The 26282-nt window shown below is 39.2% G+C and overlaps 1 protein-coding gene across 10 annotated transcripts in view; it reads left to right on the top strand.

Annotated features, from left to right (window-relative positions):
- ST7 (suppression of tumorigenicity 7) overlaps positions 1-26282 on the top strand; it is a 253196-nt gene that overhangs the window by 126935 nt on the left and 99979 nt on the right. For all 10 annotated transcript variants that reach the window (XM_043463117.1, XM_043463119.1, XM_043463122.1 and 7 more), the window contains exons 2-3: positions 9543-9625; positions 19938-20097. In XM_043463117.1, coding sequence (XP_043319052.1) covers positions 9543-9625; positions 19938-20097 — 243 coding nt within the window. The remainder of the gene's footprint in view (positions 1-9542; positions 9626-19937; positions 20098-26282) is intronic.

Here is a 26282-nt window from a genome sequence, read left to right as displayed (position 1 = left end):
TTTTTCCCTTCCTGCCAGACTTCCTGTTGAAGTAGCCTGTGCCTGCTGCTGTAATTTCCTTACCACTAACTCACTGTCTTTAATCACGTGCCATTTGGCTTTGGCTCCATTTTGCCAACAGTCTCTAAACTCTTACTCTTTGTGTCACATTGTTAAGAGCCAAATCCCACTGAATTTACCTCTGCAACATCTGATATGCCCAACTGCCCACCCTCATGGTATTACAGGAGCTCTCTTCTGAAATAATTCCCAAAGCTCTACATTTTACACACTGCTTCATTACTACCAGACACACCTGTCTTGCTCACCTCTTTGTTCATGAATGGTGAGTATGTTCTCACTGTCTTCTGTGTAAAGTCTGATTTTCTTGGCTTGGCATTTGAGTTAACATTCTCCCACTGCTTCTCCTCATCTACCTCGTACTCCAACCCAATTCCTTTGGGTATGTTGTCATGTCTGTCTGGAGTCCTACACTATCTTTTTTCATCTCCAACCTCATGCTCTAAGCTTATCCTTCTTTCAAAGCCCAGAAAGAAGGCCATCTGATTCATTAAGTTTCTCTCATCCTTCTAGAGGAAAGTGATATTTTTATTCCTTTAAGTTTTGTCTGTACCTCTTTTCTGATATGTTTCATCTTCTGTCCTGTGTTATTTGTGTGTAGGCATCTTATTTTCCTTTCTCTAGGTCAGTCTCATTATTTTTTAATTTCACGACCCCAGTGTCTAGTTCAGTGTCTTGTACTTTTTATAAGCCAAGTACATTTTGGATAAAAGAGTGAACTGACTAATATTAATAAGTATAGAGAACTTGCTGAAAGATGTTTTAGACTGTGTTTCCCTTACTCTTGTTAATGTTCGTCTTACCTTTCTTAGTTATTTCTGTGCATCTTAGGTTTATCAATCATCTATTCAGACTACTGGGTTGCCACAAATATTTTGAACACTTCTAGGTAGTATCTCTATTCTAGTCCTTTAGGTAATGAATTTTGCAGCATGTGATCTACTTAAGCCCTACTTAGGGCTTCTTTTTAAAAAAATAACTTCTAGTAAAGTAAGGGTGAGAAACTGATGACCAAATTTTTATCAAGATGATGGAAAAGTCTAAACACATTTTGCATGACTGATTCTGTAAGGAGCCTTTTGGAGTCCTCCATTGTGAACACAGGGATTTCCCTGGTAGCTCAGACGGTAAAGCGTCTGCCTACAGTGTGGGAGACCTGGGTTCGATCCCTGGGTCAGGAAGATCCTTTGGAGAAGGAAGTGGCAATCCACTCCAGTGCTCTCGCCTGGAAAAATCCCATGGATAGAGGAGCCTGGTAGGCTATAGTCCATGGGGTCGGACACGACTGAGCGACTTCACTTTTATTGTGAACACAAGAACCACCAGGAGTGTTCTTATATTTACAATACTGATTTCAGCCATCTTATAGATGGGTATATTATAGCTCACTACAGTGATACTGGACCTTTCTAGAACTCAGCCATCCAGTCATTTCAACTCCTCAACCACCAAGCTATATATATATGTATATATATACACATATATGTATATATATATATATATATATTTTTTAAGCCAGTGTATATAGCAGATACAGATGAACATCAAAGAATTACCAATGGAAGATCACAGGTCTTATTTTACATAGTTCTAGTGCACATCCTTTGGCTTTGCTTAGCAATCTTGTCAAAGGAACATTTGTTAATGCATATTCTATCTCCTACCCTACAGGCCATGGGGTCGCAAAGAATCGGACATGACTGATGTGACTTAGCATGCACACATGTATCCTAGCCCAAGGCTGATTTAGGAGTACCAACTTTCTATTTCCAGAGTAATACTCAGATTAAGGATTGCCTGTTAATTTGTCTCCATGCCTGTTTCTTCCACAAAATGCAGAGCTCCTTGAGGATAAGAACTATGTATTATATATCTTTGTATCCCCAGCATTGTACAGTTTTTGACATATATTGCATACTCGGTCATGTCCAACTCTTTGTGACCCCATGGACTGTAGCCTGCCAAGCTCCTCTGTCCAGGGGATTTTCCAGACAAGAATACTGGAGTGGGTTGCCATTTCCTCCTCCAGGGGATCTTCCTGACCCAGAGATTGAACCATGTCTTCTGTGTCTTCTGCATTGACAGGCGTATTCTTTACCACTGCAACACTTGGGAAGCCTTCTTGACATACATTAAATATCAGTATTTATTGAATGACCAAAGTTGATTACCTGCCTTTGAAGGAACCGTAGATTTTTAAGTAGCTTATTAAAAAGGAGAGAAAGCAGTTTGAAGCAGGCATACAATGACAACAAATAATAGTATGCTAGATGACAAAAATATTATGAGAAAGACTGAAAAAACACATTAGTCTGGGATCACTTCATATTGGAGGGAAAGAACACAGGGTACTGAAAGGGCTTCTAGAAACATTGCTGAATGCTAGAACAGTACTATAGTTTATGTTCACTTTGATGACTTACAGTCATCAAGTAAAGATTGAAATATTTTCTGAACATTTTGTTTAAAGATACAGTCAAGTATGTAATGCATTTTGGAAAGATTTCCTTATAAAATTGCTTTAAAAAAGAAAACTCCTGATTTTTATTAGGGTAGGTCCTTAACTAGGGCTTTCGTGGTGACTCAGATGATAAACAATCTGTCTGCAATGCAAGATACCCAGGTTCGCTCCTTGAGTCTGGAAAATCCAGGGAAGATCTCCTGGAGAAGCGAATGGCTACCCACTCCAGTACTTTTGCCTGGAGAAACCCATGAACAGAGGAGCCTGGCAGGCTACAGTCTATGGGGTCACAAAGAGTCAGACCAACGACTGAGCAACTAATACATTCATTTTTACTTTATCCCAAATAATTAATTACTGAGGGTTCTATATAGCCAAGGCCTTACTGTGTGAGGATAGCGTAAGTCTGTCTGGACTTTCTTGCTTTAGCAGTGAGCAGTGGTCATTCAATCTACCTAATAAGCATCTCACAATGTACAGGCACTCTGGGGGCAGAAACGCACACACACATTCCCAGAAGAACAGGTCACAGCCATTAAAGAATTTCAGTTTTTCTAGACTTAGGAAATTTTTTTTTTAAAATCAGAAGTCCTGAGGAATGGTTATTAATGATGTTATCACCTACCACTCTTCCCTTATGCTTTCCTGCAATGTTTATCAAACGTTGAGTAGCCCTGTGGACCAGGTTCTGTGCTGGGTGCTGGATGATGGAGACACAGTGACTGCTTGAGGTGAGAGGAGGCCTGGGCCTGGAGGACCATTTCTCCATAAGGCTTCTGTCTTGTTGCAGAAGTTTCTCCCGTTAGAGGCAATTATGTCTTTTTTTCTTCCTGATGTCAAACAGTTTATGAGAAATAAGAAGAGTCATAAATCTTCAACTCAAAATTAAAGCATGTTTTAAATAGCTGAAAATGTAAAGGACTTATACAAGCTGCTCTCCTGTTCTTGACTATAGTCTCTCATCATGAGCCTGCTTGTAAATAAAAGGGAACAGGTAATCTGAGATCTCTCTTCTCTAGGTCCTTTGGGTTACCAAGGTTTATATGTGACTGGGCTTTGGACAGTCCTTTGTTGTTGACAGATGGACTCCCTCCAGCAAGGGACAAGGAGCCATGAAGATTGAGCATTGCTTCAATGTAGTTTCTCCATCACAACTGAGGAAAGAAAGAATGTGCTCAGCTCCACTCCTCAGTAGAGCCAGACGCCTGATAAAGCAGAAACAGTATACCTGTAAAGTTGCCAAGGCAATGTCAAGGGTAGAGGGAAGAGTTGACAGAATGATTTATGAGGGTTTCTTGCAATAAGAACATGTCTAAAAATATACTTCCATGCCTTTCTCCTCTCAAGGATAAATGCTACAGAATATATCCAGGGAATTGTGATACATAAAAGCCTGAGGCCTTGTCACAGCCTAGGGAGACCAGGGTGAAGGGCAAGGAGAGGGGAAGCAGAAACAGGAAACGAGAAAGCGTGCTCCTCATGCTTTTAATCTTCTGTTGAACTGACGTGGTTTTACAGATGTAAAACTGATTTTTTTTTTTGAAACATGCAAATATTGTAAATTTAATATGTGGCCTATTTAAAAAAAAACAGAAAACATTTACTGGGGTAAAATGAAGATACTTGGTTTCCAGATTTAAAAAAAATTTCCTCTGAGCTTCTATTTTAATATCAGTAGATCTGCAAAGACAGCCACAGATTAGCATGTGGAATAGCTTGCTCTCATGGAAGCGGAGTTTGAAGCTGCATTTTATTTATGAACAGTTGAGAAACAAGCTCTTGGAGCAGATAGAGTTGGCTTATCTTAACACCCTTTCTGGGCTCACTGCAGTTAGCCAGAGCTATTAGATATCCACATGGATTTCTTTGCCTTCTGTAATGGCTGCCTTCATACTCACCCTCAAGTTTACTTCCATCTCAAGCAGCGAGAATCCAGTTCAAAGGACCCTTCTGTTAACTGACTCTGTTTTGTAGGACATCCGTGTTTAGCATAAAGACAAATCACAGTGCAGGTGATCTATTTCTTGGGCTGTGGTCTGTACCACAGTGCTTGGCATACAGGAGGTGCTCAGTAAATGCTAGATGACTACTGTTCCTACTTTTATTTATACGTTCAGCTCAGTCTCCTCTGCTTTCTATGCCATAGTAATAGAAGATGCCCAATCACAAAAGGAAGAGTAATATAAAAAACAACAATGTTATTTGATGACATCTACTGTGCTAGGCAATTTATCTAAACTATCACATTGAGTTCTCACAACAACCCTGTAAGACACGTAGTATCTTATGTTGTAGATAATGAAACAGCTCCAGAATCATAGATTTTCAACTTGTATTGAAATAAATTTTACTTATATTTATTTTCTAAGAAAAGTAAGAATTCAGAGTTCCCTATTTCTTCAGTATTCTTTATCTACTCCCTATATAAAGTCACTATAAAGAAGTCCTTGATAAATGATTTTGGAGAATACCAAAGAGTGGTAAACACCTTTAATTTTGAGAAGTACAATCTGAACTCATTTTCATTTGTCTCTGAGAATAGCCAATACAGCCCTAAGTAATCTCACTGGGTAACTCTTGATTCATCCGTCAGATGGGATGCTTACATTTGGCAGACATTTCTCTTGATCTCCTAATCCCTTTGAGTGCTGTGTGTCCTCCAAACTCCCTCATGTGTTCTCTTAGTGGTTTACTTACCTCTCTCACCCCTTGGATTGTGAGTCCCTTGGAGGGGCCCTGCTCCTTGATCTATCCCCAGTACCCTGCCCAGGGTGACACTCGGCAAGTATGAACTGGTTGTGAGGGGTGAGGAAAGGTCTGTTTCAGTCTGAGCCTCAGAGCAGCTCTGGGAGGGTGTCAGAATTTCCCAGGGCCACCACTGCTGCTGGTTTCAGTTCAGAGACCAAGTCTCCTGACCCCTCTCTCTTTCCCAGGCATGAAACTTTTACACAAAATCTCTCTCTCTCTTTTTTTTCCCCCCAAAACAGCTTAAGTAGATTTAGTTTCTTTAACCTTTCTTCCTAGGGAATTTAGTCCTAATCTTTTCAGTGATTGCTGATTGTCATAACTTTCGAATTCTTTCTACTTCACATGTCCTATTTTAGCAAGGCATTAAATGGCACAAGGGACAAAGCAGACCCATGTTTTTGGGTGTTGTAGATTTTATCACACTGCATATTCAGTTCTGTCTAGTCAGTACCTCCTAGTCTTTGATGCTGCCTTAACCTGTTCGTTCAAAGGCTTGTATGAAGTAGAATATATCTTGAGGAGTGAAACACTCTTTAAGCGTTATGTGTTGAGGGTGTTCTCCAGGAGTGTAGTTTGGGAATTGTTTGTGCTCTGAAGAATATGCAGGAAGACTCTTGCTGTCACAAGGGCCAGAAACAGGGCTGGCTCCTCACAGACAGGACCTCACAGGGCCACCCACGTGACTCCTGAGTAAGCCCTCTGGTATTCTAGTTCCTGGCTCACAGGGGTGATTCTTGACTTTCCACAGTTGACATGTTGCATTATCTTCTTACCTCCTCTCTTGTGTGATCCAGAAAGGTCACTGAGTCTTCAATTCATTTACCCACCCCTCCTACCTAGTTTCTTCTCAGACTTGTACTTAATTCCAGACTGTGCCAAGTTTTGACTTCCCGGGTGTCTCAGATGGTAGAGTCTGCCTGCAATGCAGGAGACCTGGGTTTGATCCCTGGGTTGGGAAGATCCCCTGGAGAAGGGCAAGGCAACCCACTCTGGTATTCTTGCCTGGAGAATCCCCATGGACAGAAGAACCTGGTGGACTACATCCCTGGGGTCACTAAGAGTCAGACGCGACTAAAATTCAGCATCTTCAGAACAGGGACTGAAGAAACAGTCCCTGAGGCTGGCCACCCTTGAATAATTGACACAATATTCTTTGAGTAGTGACCTGTTAGTGTGTCCAGCAAGGTCAGATGAAAAGCATTCTAACTAAGTTTTTAATTTTATGAGTTGATTCTTACCAAAGCTAGATTAGTCTCTACCATTTGTTTTGCCCGAGTCCCAGCAGCTGTGGAGATAGTATTCCTATATCTATAGATGTCAGGAAATATCCAGTTTATGTTTCAAACTATACTCCCCAAGGTTTTCTGTCTAATTTTTAGGTATTTCAGCAGGCCCTCCCTCATATTTTCAAAAATAATTTCTAGTGACTCTGATGAAAGTAGGCAAGGTATTCCTAGGTTTAAGACAGTCTGGTTTGCAATGCGCGGCTCTCATTTAACGGAGGAATATTTAACTAGACGCTTCCTTTCAGGGTGGCATCCTGCCTTCTCCCGCCACCCCTCTAGGCCCCCCCAATCCCCCCCCCCAGGGAGTAGCAGTAAAATCATCCATCTTTTAGTATCTCTCCTTTAGAGCTTCCTCTCCCTTTCAGATGCACGACTGCTGCTTTCCTTTTGCTGTTTTATTCCTTTATGCTTCTCAGCTGTGTCCTCATGTGCACCCTTGATAACATGAGCCTGAGCTCTGGGGGCTGGATAACTGTATGAGGGCTTTGCCCAACCACCAGCTATGAAATAAGATGAATGATAATATTGCCCTCACAGAGTTGAAGTGAGCATTGAGTTCTCCAGTCTGTGAAACTGCTATTGTAAACTTTAAATACATAGATAAATTCAAATGGCAAGTACTAATTATTGATATTTGTGCCCAGAATTGCCAAATGCCATGTCTTAATGTTACCCAGAATATCTAGTAAGACTATAAAATTAGTAGGTTATTAAATGAACACCTTCCACTCTCTATAAATGCTTCTATCTCTACTTCTCTCATTCTCTGTCTATTTCTTTTAGTACCCCCCTTTCTCTCTCCCAGCTCTGGTGTATATAACTGGATGTAGTAGCGAAGCATGCTTTAATTGTTTCTGATGGTTGCTATATAATTTTAAGTAAAACTGAATGTATAGAATGTTTATTTTTCTCTCTTTTAAAAACTCACATAATTTTTTCACTTGTCAATTGGTTCTTCAATCTTTTATCTCTAGTGGATCAGTAATTTTTCAGTAGCCAATCTTTTTCTCTCCACTGCTTTATACTTTTAGCTGGACTACCAAAGCACTTCACAATTCAGGCAGTGCTTTCCCTTTTTCTTTTAGAAATGGATTCCATTGAATTCTGTGTCCCCAGAAACTTACTGAGAAGTGTATGGTACAGATATGAATGTCCATAATTACAGAATAACAAAGTGAATGGTCTATTTTGGTGACTTAAAAAAAAAACAAGGAAATGTTGAATCATTCATAGTGTGAGGAGGGGAATTTTGAGACTTTTAGGCACCTCAGAATCAGACTGTCAGTTACAAGCTTTAGGTTTGTAACTAGAATTGTTTGATTTTTTTTTTTTTATCTTTTTAGAAATCTGCCTCCTTCTATTTAGACTGTTATGTAGAAGTGACAAACCACAGTTTTGTTTTTTTTAATGGCCAAATGCAGAACAACATGTCCACTGTACCTCTTTTGTCTTACAGCCCTAGGCCCATCCCTCCTTCTGTGCCTTCCTCTACTTCCCTGAAGGAGTCATGTTGTGGCTTTTGACAGAGCACTTCGTTAGTCCAGATTTGTGATGGCAAATGATAGACCACGAGTCCCTCAAACATGTTTGATTAAAGTGGGTATTGGGGGAGGAGGGTTTGCTGAGACCAGGCCCATTGTCAGGAAAGATGGAATCAGTGCATCCTTCTACATCTCTGCCTTTGGAAAGGTCCACAAATATCTGGGAAGGCTGTGCTCTTTCCTCAGGGCCTCAAAGCAGGCCCTGTCCTTCACTCACACGGCCCTCCTTTCTTCCTCCTGCCCACTTTGGTGTGGTTAACTCCTGCTTACTCTCCTGGACGTCTTCCTGTCCCCCCAGACTGAGATGCATACCTTTTAGGTGTTTTCATAAAATTCTGTGCACAGGACCCTTCTATGCTCTTATCAAAAAAATGCCCTTAACAAAAAATCACCGTCTGGTGATTGTTTGTTTACTTTTCTGTTCCCAGCTAGGCTTTGGCCTTCTAGAGGGCGGGAGCTATGTCTGATTCATGCTTCCATTCTTTGTCCACAGTCTCATTCATAAGCAGAGAGAAACATTTGTTGAATGAGAGAGCATGGGATCTCTGTTCATGTTGGTGACTTTGCTTTCTGGGCTGAGCTCGGGACAAATGCCAAAGTCTTTTCCCCTAATGACATAAAAGTCCTACTTATAATGTTCTTCATTGAAACAGGACTGGATATGATCCTCTTCCACAAACACTTCAGTTAAGAAATGTGAATATGCAAGCAAAAGACCATTTAGGTCAATTGTTGTTTGGTTTGCAAAGTTTTGTGCCATTTCTAGGTATGAATGATGACTTAAAATGTACTTATAAAATGCGTAAGTGACCTTGCTTAGTGGGCAACCAGATCTGCTGTAGTATTGATTTGAACGGAGTGGCAGCAGCTAGTCTTACCACTGTACTTCCATTTTTATTGGTTTAGTTTTCATCTTTTCTCCACTGAGTCTGATTACTTTGATGAGCAGTCTAACAACTTTATAAGTTAGTTGAAAAAACTGAATTAATATATGCTAACATTTCTTTTTCAGGGGTGATCATAGTATTAGGATCTTTAATAAATCTTTAATATAGTTAATTTTTGTTTGTTTTAAGGTTGAACTACCACTTGTTGGCTCATCAAAAACTCTGATGTGTGGGTCAGGGGACCTTCCATTCCTCTTAACAGTTTAGTAACCAGCTTTGATTTGACTCTTCAGTGGCTATAAATTCATGAAAATTGTTCACAACAATAGTTTTCAAAACTGCTCTTTCTTTCTTGTATGTAGTTGTTTTAGGATATACAACTTGAACCTAGTATTCAGAGCCTGTGTGATGCTAAAGCATTTTAATGGCACTTGGCTATGATTCTAATAACTCTTGTCATCAGAAACAAATGATTTCACCAGAAAGAAAAATGAGAGTTGGTTTTACTGATGATATACTCATGCATTCCCTGTTCTTCTCCCTCTTTCTTCTTTTTCAGTGAGCATGTTTTTGAACACATTAACACCGAAGTTCTACGTGGCCCTAACAGGAACTTCCTCACTAATATCAGGGCTTATTTTGGTAAGTGGTGGAATTCTTCCTATTTAAAAATGTGCTGATTATTAATATATATGTTATATATGTGTAGGAAAAAACTCTGCAAGAATACACAGCAGCAGCTTACAATTATTGCATGTCTGTGTATGTTGGGTGGGAGACCTGATAGAAGCCTTGCACTGTCCAGATTATGTTTTTATTTTTTTATTTATTTTTTATTTATTTATTTATTTTTATGTTTTTAAAATATATATGAAAAGAATTTTTTTTTTAAATTGTATGCTACTTTTGTTGAAGGGAAAAACAAAATGTAGGCAAAATGGAAAATAAAGGAAGATGTAATTCTGTGTCAAATTCTAATGTCTGAGATACTCTATAGCAAGTGTGACTCAGTTAAGCTAAAGTGTTTTTCCTTCATTACTGTTTTCAAAATGGATTATTGGACATAATCAAGATCAGGAGAAATATAGCTTAGTTTCTTTAAATGTATTGACATAGATGTGGCAGTGCTAAGCTTCCCCCCCTTCATCTCCTTTTCTTCTAAAATTTACATATATTTCCCTATTGCTTCCTTGAAAAAAAGATCCCAAATAGGCAAAAAGCAGTATGATAATCATTTTTATTATCACATTGGTTCCATTGCCTTATGCTCTAAAACAAATAGTGAAGTGTAATAAGTTATAATACTTACAGTAATTTTCTTTAAGTGACCTTAAAGGGAGCCATCTAAACTAGTGGAATCACTCTAATATAGTTAAATTTATTTTAAGAATCTTTGAGGATAAAGAGGTTTTAGAAAGTTTTTCCCTCTCTGTACATAATGCTGTGATTACTATTTTATAGAGACATGGGCAAGAAAAAAATACAATGAGGTAGCTACTAGTATTGTTTTCATTTTACTAATACCTAAGTTAGATAGGAAGTAACCTGCCTTAGATCACGTAGCTGGCAAATGGTGGAGCAGGATTTCAACCCGGTCTGGCTTGCACCTGAGCCTGTGCTTTTATCACTCATTTCACCACCTCTCTGGTTAAGTGGGTGTCTCAGACGTTAAAGAATCCGCCTGCAATGCAGGAGACCTGGTTTCGATCCCTGGGTCAGGAAGATCCCCCAGAGAAGGGATCAGCTACCCACTCCAGTGTTCTTGCCTGGAGAATCCCCATGGACAGAGGAGCCTGGCAGACAACAGTCCATGGGGTTGCAAAGAGTCAGACCCGACTGAGTGCCTTTCACTTTCACTGGTTCAGTTCTCAGCTGCTTTTCTAGCTTCTGAACAGTGGCAGGCCTGACTTTTGTTGCAGCGGTATCTCGGTGTGGGTTCATCAGCCTGTACAGTAATCACCAGCGTGCAGGTTGTTTCCTCTCACTCTGGTGTGTGTGCTTGGTTCAGTCGTGTCTGACTCTTTGCAACCCCCTGGACTGTTGTCCACCAGGCTCCTCTGTGCATGGGATTCTCCAGGCAAGAATACTGGAGTGAGTTGCCATTTCCTTCTCCAGAGATTCACTCTGGTGAGCTAAGCCCAACAGTCATTTTCCCTTCTCATGTAGGGATGGTGACGTTCCATCCACCTGCTTCTCGCCTCTGAATAAAGGGGTTTCCTTGGACCATGACCACCTTTGCAGACCTAGGCTGGCGACGCTTTCTCCCTGTGTGTGGATTGCAGTTGCTGATGCCTGGTGCTCACTGCTGTGTTGTTTTATGATATATTTGCTTTGTTGCTGTCTTAGTAAGTAGAGGGTTCTCCTGACTGACATGAAACTTTGTGCAAAGGAAATCCTCTGATGTGGGAAGATTTTGAAAGGCCTTCTCAAAAATGCTTGGTTTATACTGAGGTCAAAGTCACTACCATGTGTGGAAATAGCTCTCGTTTGCTTCAGGCTCCTGCTTTAGAGATTGTTGACACTGGGGCTATCGACTCTTGGGGACGCAGCTTTGCTAGCCCTTGAGATGCACCCTGGGCTGAGGTTTCTCTTCAGCTACTGTTCCTTTCTGTCAAGTGCGTTTCATGGAGAGGTAGCATTGGAATAAAGGAGCAGGTGCTTTGCGAAATAGCCGTGTGCATAGAGTTGCATAGCAGTTTCCTGGCACCAGAGAGACAATTACCTAACTACTCTTTCCTGAGCAATGTCAAGGGAGCCGGGGGATGAACACAGAAGCTGCGGGGCTGCCCCTGAGGAAATTTCTTGTTTGGGGACCTCAGGATTCCTATGCTGGAGGCTGAAGTTTTCATCCAGTGTGATGTCTTAGGCAAAGAGAGCTAAACACAAACAAAACCCCTACTATTTTTACCCTATGAAGGAAAACTCAATTAACTGAACAACATACATAGAAATAAGATGTGTTTGGCAAATGTTGCTTTCTTTTACACTAGTTTAAAAATAAATGAGAACTTAGCAGCATGTATTTTACTAGATATCACTGCTATCTCTTAATTTTACAAGTTGAAAGCTCGCAATGAGTTTGTTACACCACCTACTTCTCACTCTTCCCTTACAGTTCCCAGGCCCATACCCCATCCAGGCACCTCTATCCTTGCTGAACTTCATGCTGCCCCTCTACCCACTTGTCACAATACTTCTCATCTCAGCCCAGTTCCAGCCACAGGAACTGCACCTGTTACCACAGTCCAAACCCACCAATGTAGTCTTTTATCTGCTCTAGGAAGGACAGGCCCAGTCTGCTTGACGTGGCCTCTGTGGGTGATGTTTATTTCTATGGAAAACATTTTTGGGTTTTATTTTTGCTTTTGAGAATGGAAAGGTAGATATGTGGAGAAAATGCTCCCCTTAATTTCTCAAAATGTTGGTAGAATGAGAAAATGCTGCCATACTGACATTTGTAATATACCCCTGTATCCCCAATAATGTGTTAGACATGCTCCTATGCCTGCAGGTTATGCATATATGTTCAATAGAGGGATATGGGAAAAGGCAGTCAAAGCATAATTTTTAAAAATGAGAATCAAGAATAAAAAAGAAAATTAAAATAGTAAATAAAAGAGTTAATTCAGGGATCCAGTGTAAAACAATAGTTTTCAGGAAGGTGAAAGAAGAGATAATAATTAGATAGGAATCAGTTGTAAATAAAGGCCCTTTTGTTGTGTTTTCGACTCTGTGCCAGGTACTGTTTTAAGCACTTTGAATATATTATTTCATTTAATTCTAAGTGAATTCTAATATTAACTTTATTGAAATTCTAAGTGGTTGAATAGCCAGTGCCTCTATGCTGTTGAATATTTTTGTTGTTGTTCAGTCACTCAGTCATGTCCAACTCTTTGCAACACCATGGACTGCAGCACACCAGGCTTCCCTGTCCTTCACCATCTCCTGGAGTTTGCTCAGACTCATGTCCATTGAGTTGGTGATGCCATCCAGCCATCTCATCCTCTGTCATCCCCTTCTCCTTCTGCCTTCAGTCTTTCCCAGCATCAGGGGCTTTTCCAATATGTCAACTCTTTGCATCAGATGGCCCAAGTATTGGAGCTTCAGCTTCAGCATCAGTCCTTTCAATGAATATTCAGGGTTGGTTTCCTGTAAGATTGACTGGTTTGATCTTCTTGTAGTCCAAGGGTCTCTCAAGAGTCTTCTCCAGCACCACAGTTCAAAAGCATCAATTCTTTGGCACATGGTCATTTTTATTGTCCAGCTCTCACATCCATACATGACTATTGGAAAAACTGTAGCTTTGACTATACAAACCTTTGTAGGCAAAGTGATGTCTCTGCTTTTTAATATGCTGTCTACATTTGTCATAGCTTTTCTTCCAAGGAGGAAGTGTCTTTTAATTTCATGACTGCAGTTACCATCCACAAGTGATTTTGGAGCCCAGGAAAATTAACTCTGTCATTGTTTCCATTGTTTCCCCATCAATTTGCCATGAAGTGATGGGACCAGATCCCATGATTTTCGTTTTTTGAATGTTGAGTTTTAAGCCAGCTTGCTGAGCATAAACCGACACAAAATTTACGTAATTTTGCCAAGAATACATATAACAGACAGATGGTGGGATTTGAATTTGGATCTGTCTGACCATGCCCTCTGTCCCCTCCTGTTTAAAAGTAAGGGAGTGGGACTAGAAGATTGTTATGGCTCCTTTCAACTCTTTTTCATTCATCTAAAATCTTGACCTCCACTTGACTTGAAAATAATGCAGTTGCAGGGCTAGAGGAAGGAACCCTCAGAAGTCATCCAGTTTAAGTCAGTAAAAACCTAAGGAATAGGCATCCAGAAAACCTATGACTTGTCAGGTTACCTTGCTAGGTAAGAGTATAAGGAAGATTAAATTTTCACTGCTTTTTCCCAGCATCATTGTGCATCTCATAAATGTGTTGAATAGGAAGATGGGTTGCAGCAGTGTCTAGTGGGTGATGTGTTCCTTTTAACAGACCCACAGAAGTGGACCAGGTAGATAAGAAAGCAAAATGAAGAAAAGGAAAAGAAAAAAGAAGAAAAAAGAAAGAGGGAGGCAGAGAGACTATAAACATCTCTGGAGGAAACTTTTTCCAATCATCTGTGGCTTAGGTCAGATTTGGTTAGTCTAGAACATAAAGCATCACTTACCACAATTTATAATTTCATTTATGACATTTATGATCATATCCTCTCTGTGATGGAAGCATCATATAGGCTGAAAATATATCTGTGCAATGCCTTGCTAATTCTTAAATATTTGTTGAATGGACATAGATTCAGTGAGCAAATGAATTAACTGACTGTGTCTGGGAATTATCTGGGAGCTTGTTTAAAGTGATGGATTCTGAATACCACTCCAGACTAACCAAGTCAGAATCCCTGGAAGAAAGCTAGCCCCCAGGATTAGCTGACAGAGCTTTGGGCATCATGGCAAAGGCTCATATCTTCCAGTTGTCAGTGGTCGCTAGGTGACTTTACCCCAGGACAGTGATCCTCTTGTTGAGGTTATAGTCATTAATGCTGCAATGCAGACACTGAGGTGGAGATGGATCACTGGCTGTTGACCTTGAAGAGAACCTCAGTTCTCTGTCTTTTTTATTTTCTTGAAGCCTTGGCAGTAGGAGGCCAGGAATGGAAGTGGAAGGACATGAAGACAAGTTCTTTACACCTCCCCCTCAACTGGTTAGGGGAACAGACGGCTGCTAGGGCGATTGGCTGAGGTCAAGGAGGCAGAAGACCAAGTCCTGTACCACAGCTCTTCAGTACTTCTAAACAAAATAGGAAGGAGCCAGGAGTGTTTTAAAAAAAGAAAGAAAGAAAGAAAGAAAATTGTCATGAGGAATTGGGAGGGACTTTGAAACAGTTCATGGTACAGAGAAAAGGATCTACTTGAGAATTCTAACAGGAAACTCCTAAAAAGGTTTCAGATATTACCATAACACATGCCAACTGCCTTGGTTTATCTTCTTTAAGCCTAGAAGATTGCCTCTTGCCAAAAATCTGTTTACCACCAAATGTATTTCTGAAGACTTAGAGCAGGTGTCAATTTTGCAGTCTATTTGAAAGTAGACTGCCAGAGTTTCATATTTCCTTTTCAGTCTCTATCATAGCTGTATCTATCCTGTGATATCACCATCTACTTTAGTCCTTGGGAAACACATAACCAATTTCAGTCTGTGACATCTTTGTGTTTCCCATGGGTTTAATGGAATTGGTGTGGAATCATCATGGTGCTTCTCTGTGGAAATCTTGAAGCATTTAAAAAAAAAATTTTTTTTTTTAAGCATTTTTGAGTAAGATAGGAAAGTCCCAATAAGTGAAGAGAAAGAAGTGTTATATATGCAAAACATGCAATTCAAGAAGGGAAGGTCTTAATGGATAGGAAGAATCTAGGCATCTTTAGGAAAGATTCAGCTTTTAGGTGTGCAAGACAGATGAAAGGGCCTTATTTGTTTCCTCTTTGCCAGACTTTTGTTCCTTCCTTGAAGGTAAAAATGAGGTGTTTGCATCTTAGGCCAACTGCAAACCTGAATCTCCACTAGCCTGCAGCTGCAGGGCTCCTTGATCCGATAGTAATGGAGAATGTTACAAGGCCTAGAGAACTGGGTTCCTGACAAATGAGTCTTTGTTTTAAGTGTGATCTGGGTCCTGAGTATAGCAATGGCCCTTTGGTCCTACAAGGTATAGATCCAAACCATTGCTCTAATCCTCACATTCCCAATCCACCCCCGCTTCCCTTATTCTCAGACGATAACCCTTACCTGCATCTCCACTAAGATTGCTGTCACCTACTTTTCATCCGTTTGCTGCCTTCTTCCCTGTGAGATGGCTCATCTCACGCTCTGCTTCCCAAATAGGATGTGTCTGTGCACTCATGCTGCCCATTCACCCTGTCTTAGAGGAAGAAATGGCAAGTTACCTTACTGAGGCAGGGTAAATGTTCTTCCTGGGCTCTTGGTGTCCTGCCTTTTGGTCACTTGTACTCTTTTGCACGTCAGTTTCTCTCGTTCCACTTGATTCTTTCCTTTCCAACAAATATGTGTAGGTCTCTCTTTTTTATAACTAACAGAATGAACACAAAATCTCTCATTGGTCCTGCTCTTTATTTAGACAGTATCCCACAAGTCACCAGACCAACCCTTATCATCCATCCGTTCAACCTTTCAGCCGTCTCTCCATTCAGTTTTCAACCATCCATCCATCCATCCAACATTAACTGAGTGACTTTATTTTACACATTATATTACTGAGCCCCAGAGAATCAAGAGTACCAACCAAGGCACACAACTTGGCGTCTTGCAATATATTAGGGCCTTTACCTTTCAGCAGGATGGTAGGGTCGTATTTACATCCCAAATGATAAATCTAATTGGTGCTTTTCAGTTCTCATCTTACTTGATCTGTATAGTTCTTGGTGTAGACAGATTGCATTTTAAAAGACTATGAAATGTATAAATTTATATTTTAATTTTATGTTTATTTGTCAGATTTAAAAACTGTTTTGTTCCACAATGGCAATTCCATTAAGCTACTAGCATGTCTAGGGGCTAATTTTAAAATCTAAATTTGTTTATGAGAGCTTTGCTGTTTACATTGTAGGTTTTGCACCAGGGAGAATAATTCAAAGTGACACCAGATATGTGCGTGTTAAATAACACCATCTGCCCATTTGGATCTGTGCAACTTTTTAAAAATACTGTGCGGTTCTGGCCCAAGCCTGCTGTGTTTCAGGATATTGGACAGATCATTGGTGCTAAGACCCCAGATTAGAGGTTTTGGTTTGAAGTTTAAGAAGGCTTTAAGTTCTGTCCCACTTCCTTTAGGTAGCTGTTCTTTTAATTCATATTGGAGTACCTGCCCCATGGTATTGTGGGCCCAGTGTAAAGGTCTGAACTGGGTAAGAAGCTCCATCTACAGCTGTACTAGGACAGGCTTGAGAAGACCCTGCCTTCCAAACAGCTGCGTGAATAACCCAGTCTTCACTAAAGTCTATTATTTTTGCGTTAGAAATACTGGGTGGAAGGTCTGTCTCCTATTATAATGCAAATACTCCCATTAATATGAAGCATTTATACCTTGGGATGTATTATCCAGTCCCGTTTGATAGACATCTGGATTACGTTTGATAGCTAAGAAGGCAAAGAGACAGTAGAATAGGAGGGCATTTGGAAGTGAAGATTTGAAAAGGAAAATGACAGGTAAAATCTGTTAAAATGAGCAAGAGATTTATAAAAAGATGTCTTGTTTTAGGGCCCTAGTAAGATTAGTGGCACAAGAACTGAGGCTTCAGGTTAAATAGTGACTGAGTTAGCTTTGTGACTTTTGACTGCCTTAACATGTAGCCCTCATGCATTCTAAATAAAACGGTTCCTGGGCCTTGAGGGTTCCTTTTAGTGCTGGGGTTCTCTGATTCGACTAGATTCACAGAGAAATCTTAAAGAGTCCCAAAGTGGGGTTTTGTGTGTGTGTGTGAGAGGCACTGTGGGCCTGTGGCGTGGAGCGGTAGTGTCAGGGGCCCTATCTGTGCTCTGTGACCCCGGAGCACAGCCTATGCTTGTTACGGAGTGTTCAGTGCTGTGCTGCTGAATCAGTGAAGGCCTGGCAGGTGCCCAAGCAGCAGAATATAAAAAGCAGAGTCTTGGGGCAAAGAAAGCTCTTTCCCACAAGTGATTTGAGAGCCATTGCCAGTTCTGTGACCGCTGTTCTGGTCCTTTGGAGCCTTCCTTCCCTTCAATAAAGACAAAGCCAAAAATTTTTTTTTTTTTTGGGTGGTCAGGACCAAATGGTGAGCAGCCTCCTTTTTCACAATGATTACCAGGCCTTTCAGCCAACCATTTAGTAGCAGACAATACGCTGTATTAGCCTAAACTGTAGAGTGACAAGAGGGGTGTGTGAGCTGTGCTGCCTAGGGGAGGTATGCACAGCACCAGTGTGATAAATAATAGCTCTGCTGTTCTTTGGAGAACCAGCTATGCAACAAGCACTGAACTAAGTCTTTTACATGGGGTTTGAATCTGCGTGATTTACATGAGTGTGAAATTAAGGACACTCAAGGATAAATAACAAATGTGATTTTCACTTTATAGTTGAAGAAACTGATATTAAAATAGATAAAATAACTCACTTGAGGTTACAAACTCCCTTCTGGATCTATGGTTCATAAATTTACCATTCTTGAATGCTGTTCTTTCTTCAAACAACATCTCTTATTCCTCCTGTTCCTACATTATAGACTAGTCCTATCCCTTTTACATCATATTCTCCTTGTCTGTCCAGTCAGATTACTTAAATGTCTTAACATGTGAAAATTCATAGAGTCAGAAGGGGTAACTCCTTGGCATTAAATCAAGTTGTCCTGTTATAGGATTGCAAACATTTGGTTTGTTTGATAGTTCCTTCTGGTCATTTGTAGATGTTCTTTCTGTCTTTTAAAGGAATTTTTGGTAGAAAAAAACAGAGAAATAACCAATTTTTAAATGATAGCCCAAAGTCTATTACAGAGAACTTAACTTTTCCCTTCTTTCATGCATTAAAAACATTAAGTCCTCTCTTTCGGGAGGCCAGTATAGCTAAAGGTTTTGTCACTTTTGTTGATCTTTTCAAAGAACAAATTTTTGGCTTCATTGATTGTATATTACTTGTTTTTTTGCATTCATTCATTAAGTATTTATCAAATCCTGGATATACAATCATGAGCAAAACATGTTTTCCACTCTTTCAAAACTCTTACTCTAGTGGGACATGTAGATATTAAATAAACGTCATAAATGCTGCCAAGAAGAAAAGCAGGGTGCTTTGAGAGAGGCAAGAGAAGCCGACTGTAGATCTGGTGACTAGGAAAGAGCTCTGAGGAGGTGGCATTTAGACTGAAATGAAGGGATGAGAGGCATCATCTTGTTTTTATGAAATAAGTAAGGATAAAGGTAATTAATTTTATGTATTTCCACATTCTATATTATAAAAGTTGTTCCTAGGAGACTCTGGGATATAGTTGATTCTTAAATTTCTTCTCTGTAATGATTTGTGACTGCTTATGGAACAGATTCAAAATTAGACAGGGAGGCCAGGAAAGGATGTGGGGAGAGCAGCGTCAGACAGTGATGGAAAGTGTTCAAGGGGAGGTGGGGCAGGTGGGAGGGGTTGGGGGAGATCGCTTGCTTTCCCCTTGCTTAGGAGTCCTGATTTCAGTATAGTCATGTGAGCATCATTGTTTCTTTCCTCTTTTAATGAAAGTTATTTCTTTTCTTCTTTGCAAACAGCACATTATTGGTAGGCTTGTGAGCTAGCAAATGGTAAAGGTGTACAATAGATACTAGTGTTTATAAAGCACGTCTGAGTTGGCAGACATTACTGAATCTCTCAGCAGTTGGGTGCCAGAGGTCCATGAAATGGGATAACTATTACTCTTCCTGTAAAGCTGGATTTCTCTAAGGAGATGCTGGTTTGTTTTTTTTTAAATGGATTTTGCTGTCTTAAAAGTCTTATGCAGGTATGACTTTATCAGAATATAAAATGCCAAATACTGGAATATTTCATAAGCCACACTTTTAAAACTAGCTTCTTTGTACTTATTTCTGGAATTGCTTTTCAGCTATGGTGATTTTATTATCAATATTATATAAATTTGGAGGAAAGTAATAATGAGCACTCTTAACAAAGTTTTTTTTACCGTGACTGTGTATATAAATTTTCCTTAAAAGCCAGTATTAAGTGGATAAAACAACACTGAGAAGTTAAAATGTAAATGGTATTTACTTTTGTTAAATTTCTTAATTTTTAGAATTAAACAATTTTTTAGGAATAAATATGTTTAAACCACTATTTAAGGTGGGCATAATTAGTAGATACAACATATTTTATGAGTATGTACAAAATTATAGCTGGTAACAGGACCGTAATCATGCTTTCTATTTTTCTGTTCTAGATATTTGAATGGTGGTATTTTCGCAAGTATGGAACATCATTCATTGAACAAGTCTCAGTAAGCCACTTGCGCCCCCTTCTGGGAGGGGTTGACAACAATTCCTCCAACAATTCTAATTCCAGTAACGGGGACTCAGATTCCAACAGGCAAAGTGTCTCAGGTATGGAAAGTCCTTCAGTTTGCAATATTTACTTACTTTTACTACATTATTATGACTATAAGACAGTAAGAATATTATTATTTAAATATTAGACTTCAAAGAAAAATGCGATTTATTTTCCAAGGAGTTGACAACTTCTGCCAGAGAAGTTGAGTGTAAGCATCCCAGGTAAAGGAAATACGTATTTTGTTTAATTTGACTTTTTCTTCCCTGGTGGCTCAGTTGGTAAAGAAGCTGCCTGCAGTGCAGGGGACCTGGGTTCGATCCCTGGGTTGGGCAGATTTCCCTGGAGAAGGAAATGGCAACATACTGCTGTATTCTTGCCTGGAGAATCCCGTGAACAGAGGAGTCTGGTGGGCTAGAGTCCGTGGGGTTGCAGAGTCAGACGCAGCTGAAGCACCTGCTCACGCATGCACGCGAGCTGCTTCTGTATTGCCAGTCCTGAATTCCATCACAGTCCTTCCCCCGTCCTTTTCATTGTTTGAACATGCTGTATTTTCTCACAATCCTCTGCCCAGAGGCCTGCTTGCCCTCTGTCTGTGCTTATTCATCTTTCACACGCACACGTGCTCAGTCACTTCCAACTCTTTGTGACCCCACGGGCTGTAGCCCACCAGGCTCCCCTGTCCATGGGATTCTCCAGGCAAGAACACTGGAGTGGGTTGCCATTTCCTCCTCCAGGGAATCTTCCCGACCCAGGGACTGAACCCACGTCTCCTGCATTGGCAGTCAAATTCTTTACCACTGAGCCACACAACCCAACTCAAATGCTACCTCCAGGGAAACCTTCTCTTGAGAGGCTGTGCACTCTTTCTCCACCTTTGTCGACTCATAACATTTTTACTTTTAGCAACATTTACTAAATTATAATGAAATTTTTAACCTTATTGCTTAATCAAAGTATCTCTAGCATTTTGAATAGTCTCTACTTTATCATTGAAACTCGGTAGATGAAAGAATGAGGACATACAAGACCTGTAATTTCTCCCCTCATAAAAGAAGAGGGATGAATATAATTTCCTTGATTGGTCTCTTCATCAATTCAGTAAACATTTCCCAAATCTCTAATGTGAACCTGGCCTGGTTCATATGAATATTATGGTTTAAAAATAATGCAAGAGTCCTTGCCCCCATCAAACTCTTGTGTCTGTTGAAGGAAACAAAGTGTTCAGTGCTGTGATTATATGAGGGAAACATGCAACCCTACGGAGTACAAAGGAAGGGATCCCAGTCCGAACTGGGGGAAGAAGTTTGCTTCTTGAAGGAGATGGTACCAGTTCTGAGACTTGAAGGGTGAAGAGGAGATTAAAGAACTAAGATCTTTTTTTCTTTCCTCCCTAAAATAACTCAGTCCATATTTCATAACTGTCTAGCCAGGTGATAGACATCAGTGAGTGTTGTGTGTATGTGTGTGTGTGTGTATATATATGGAGAAGGAGATGGCAACCCACTCCAATATTCTTGCCTGGAAAATCCCATGAACAGAGGAACCTGGTGGGCTACAGTTCAGGGGGTTGCACAAGAGTCAGGCACGACTTGGGACTACACAACAACTACGTGTGTGTGTATGTGGGGGCTTCCCAGGTGGCTCTGGTAAAGAACCTGCCTGCCAGTGCTGGAGGTGCAGGAGGCTCGAGATTGATCCCTGGCTTGGGAAGACCCCCTGGAGGAGGGCCTGGCAACCCACTCCACTATTCCTGTCAGTGAAATCTCATGGACAGAGGAGCCCAGCGGCCTGTAGTTCATGAGATCACAGAGTCAGACATGAGTGAGCAACTGGGCACACAGCACATATGCCCGCGCACACACACACACACACGTACATATATATTTATGTATATATACTATACCTGATGTTGCTTCAATGCTCTTTTATTAATAATATACCCTTTGCCAGCCCACCACGGTAATGGGCACCTCTATTTCACCTCTGTTTCATTCTAAAGGGTACATGTGTGAGAGATGGTACCACTGAGGTAACAAAATTGTCTGGGACTTTATAAACTCATCCATTTTGTGAAAGAAACAGAAAGAGATCTGAGCAAAGTAAAATACTATGTTGACCAACTATTCTTACATGGGTGGCATATTATTCTAATGAGGAATCCTGACCCTACAGTCATTATCGCATAAGCAGCTGTGGATAATCACCATCACTCTTCATCTGTTGGAACCCTGCAGGTTACCTGTACTCTGTCCGACCCAAGTTACTGTAGTCTTCGGATGACACAGAACATTGTAGAAAATTAATAGATTGAACACAGAAAGCAGCCTCATTTAAGGACATTTTTATTGTGAATGTGTTTTTATTTTCATTAAAATTCTTTCTACCCAATTTAAATCTCTTGACATCATTCCTTCATGTGACAAAGAGTTTATATTCTCCTTATTGTCACTGTTACTTTGCTCTCTCTCTCTGTGGGTGCCTTGAACAAACCTTATGCATTATATAAATCTTGATGCTACTCTTAGCACTTGTATAGCAGCTTTTAAAGGGAAAATTACAGTCCTTAATAAAAATACATTCTACAATAATGATCATGGAAATTCCCAGTTTTAATTGTACTGAGTTTTTACCTCACTAAGATTGAGCTTTTGAGTATTATTATTAGTTCTCTTCCTCTAGTATTGGCTATGTCTACTACTATGCATTCAATATTTCTATTCATCTCCTGTAACAGTTACAGCATTTAAGATCTGATTTCATAACAGCATTCAAATAATTACATTTAGGAAAACAGAAATTAATTTGTCCTAGTGGTTTAGGGCTCCCTCAGCCCACTTCTCCTTGATATTTGGGTTTCTACTGTTTCACTAACTCAGCTCAACACACATGTATGTTGGTATGGAAATGCCAGGTAACATGGGACTAATACCATTTCTCACTTCTCTTTCCTTGTGGTGATTTTTATTTTTGAACAAGAAAAATGCTATTATATGAAAGTATGTTGTCTCTCTATAGCTCTACCCTTAATGATTGTCTACTTCATTGTCTTGGTTTCAGCTAAGTATAAAGGAAAAAGAAGATCCAAAGCTGAGAGTAATTAATATATTTTATTGAAATGGAGGAATTTGTTTCAAAATTTATACTGCCTTAATAATAATAAAATTACTATTGCTTTAATAAAAGAATCACCATAAGACATTTCTTGGCTGAATATTATAGGAAATAAACATGGCTAACCAAGTCCCATGGCAAAGGCAGTTAAATAGTATTCCTTATTTGAAAAAAATCATTCAGAAAGCTAAAACAGAGAATACTATTTATATAAACATTGGACTATATAAAAACTCATAGTATAGCTCTTTCCTTAAAGAATCATTTGTTTTATTAAAAGCTGAAAGACCTGGCCTACCTAAGAATAATTTGCAGTGGAGAAATGGGAAGTGACTGTTATAGGACAGACTGTTCATATGCTGTTTAACATTTGGATCTGTGTAAATTGGCCCAAGTGCAAATCCTCTCAAAATTTGCAGCGATCTTTATTTATGGACCAGAGCAGAAATGTATAATTAATAATTCAGCTTCTTAATCTAGCCAAATTTCTGATTGTTTGGCTTAGGTTAGCATTTGTGACATTTCACTTGTCTCAATTTATTTGGGAGCTAAATGGCTATTTTTGTCACAAATACACAATTTCTGATAAACCCTGCTGATGTATTTTCCATATCACCATGTTTTCTGTAGCCATTTTTTAAAATTCATTACATCTAATAGCATAATTAATAACCTGTGATCAGAATTATACAAAGGAAAGCTGAATATATTTATTCCTGTCTCCTCTTTCATGATTTGACATATGCTTTTGAATAAATTCATATGGTTTACTTTCATCCTTTTTCCAAATGACCTAGCTGCACAAAACTACTTAGACACAACTAAGTCTCTAAGTGAGCACTGTCTCATGGAAATATAATGCTAACTATGAGTGTAATTTTTAGCATTTTTAATAATCATGAAAATAATAAAAATGTACAGTGAAATGTGTATTTTCTTTAACCAAATAAGTCTAAATATTTTCATTTTAACATGCATTCAATATAAAAATTATTAATGGCATCCAGTGTGTATTTACACTTACTCTTGCTGCCATTGCTTAATTCAGCCTAAGTTATGAACTGATGATGCATAGGGATTTAAAATGCGTTCACCTTCTCCCTATCTTAAGGGAAGGGATTCTCACGGTCTAAGAACATTCTGAATTTGGGTTTATGGGAATATCTGTTTGATAATTTTCCCTGTTCTCAAATAAGATGCCACAAAGACAAAGTTTGCAGTGTTCACCTTCTTCAAGATATTTACAAAAGTGCAGGGTGCTCCATCACATAAGAATTATCCTTGTCAAAGTCAAGTTTAAATTCTCTGAGACACGTTAATAGCCTCTTGCATAGAACTAGATCTTTAGACAAACTCTGGTTATAGTCATTTGGCATACTGTTGCAAGTCATCTCATTTTAATCTCACTTTATTTAAGATAAATATATATCATATCTTTTTTTTGACCCTATGGACTGTAACCCGCCATTCTCCTCTGTCCGTGGGATTCTCCAGACAAGAACACTGGATTGAGTTGCCATTTTCTTCTCCAGGGGGTTTTCCCAACCCAGGGATTGAACCTGTTTCTCTTGAGTTGGCGGGTGGATTCTTTACCACTGAGCCGCTAGGGAGGCCCATATCATATCCATTTTTATATAAAACTTTTACTAGGAATTTCACTTGGAATTCTCAATTAAGGTTCATTACATCACTAGAGGCAGTTCAAGCACTGGTTTAATACAGGTAACAAATTAAAGAAAAGCAATGGAGATGAAGAAACTCATAGATTGTAAATATATATCCTAAGCTCCTTTCAGAGCTTGCATTTCAAATATATCCGTTAGTAAAATTTCAAGTTGCTATATGTCCAGGGCCTTTAGAATTGCTCTTTAATAGCCTCAATCAGGGGAAAGTCAGTTTATACTTGCCAAAATCTATTTAAGTGTTGAAAATTATTCTCTTAGGCAATGCTTATTACATCTTTTAAACTCTTTTGCCATTAAAAATGTGTGTTCTAGGATAGATTAGCTCTCCAGTTGACTGGTGAAAATTCCTCAAAAACACGTTTGGCTCCTGGTGAATATCTACTTAATAAATATTTTACGGTCTTCATATTATTTGATAGAATTGATTGACTTAGATCAGAAATGACCAACCAGTGAGAAATGTATGAGAGACACAGAGGTTAGCCATTTTAGCAATATTCTTAAAGTTATACACTGTCTTGAGTAAAGCAGGTCAATAAAAATGATCTTAAAACTCATAATTATTTGTACCTTTTCTCATTCCATAAAAGAATTTGAAAGGGTAATATATTTGTTGAATTGGAAGCTACCTATATATTATTAATACTTGGTGCCTTTACTTCTAGTAATCTTTTCAAAATAATTATTTCAAAAAGTTATGAAAACAGTTAAAGCTTAATTGTTTAAGAAAATGGATATTTTGTTATTCTTAATGATTTCTTAAGATGGACTTGTATTCACTGAGTATTCATTTCTGATATAGCAAAGCTAATAAATGCAGAATCACATGTTAGAAATTGACTAACTTGAGGTTATCTTGATTGTCATAATATATCTGATGGAACATTATTTAGAGCCCTTTTCTGTTGTACTTTGGAAATAAAATATTTTAAAGCATTATTTTCGAGTGCCTAATATTTCCCTAGAGGAGTTCTAAAACTGTTTCTCTAGTAGAAAATGTAATTGATGAAGTCACAGGATTTTTAAAATATGATGTTGCAGGGTAACAGGTCTGTTGTATATTGTAGGTAATTGTTAGGCAGGCTGGATACCAGGCCTTAATCTCACTTACTTTTCCTTGGGGAAATTATGTAGCTTTTCTATGCTTTACCCTTTACTTATATAAAAAGGGACTACTCTGTGACCCTCCCTAGCTTATGTAAGGAATATAGATGACTTGAACTTTAAGCTTTTTTATAGAAAGGCTTGTAGCTATGACAAAGTTGCTATTGCTGCTCTTTGTACGATAATGGTATTACTGTCATCATTACATTTTGGATCCAGGGATGAGGTGGTAAATTTTAGTATAGTACATCTTCCTAGACTATAAATTAGTTATATATTTGAAAGTCATAGGAGTGAGGATTCTTGCTATGTCTATATTTTTAATTTTAGGATAAAAA

Source organism: Cervus canadensis, chromosome 3 (genome assembly GCF_019320065.1).
Source record: "Cervus canadensis isolate Bull #8, Minnesota chromosome 3, ASM1932006v1, whole genome shotgun sequence".
NCBI lineage: Eukaryota > Metazoa > Chordata > Mammalia > Artiodactyla > Cervidae > Cervus > Cervus canadensis.
Note: the sequence above shows the minus strand (reverse complement) of the source record. Positions and strands in the feature narration are given on the sequence as shown.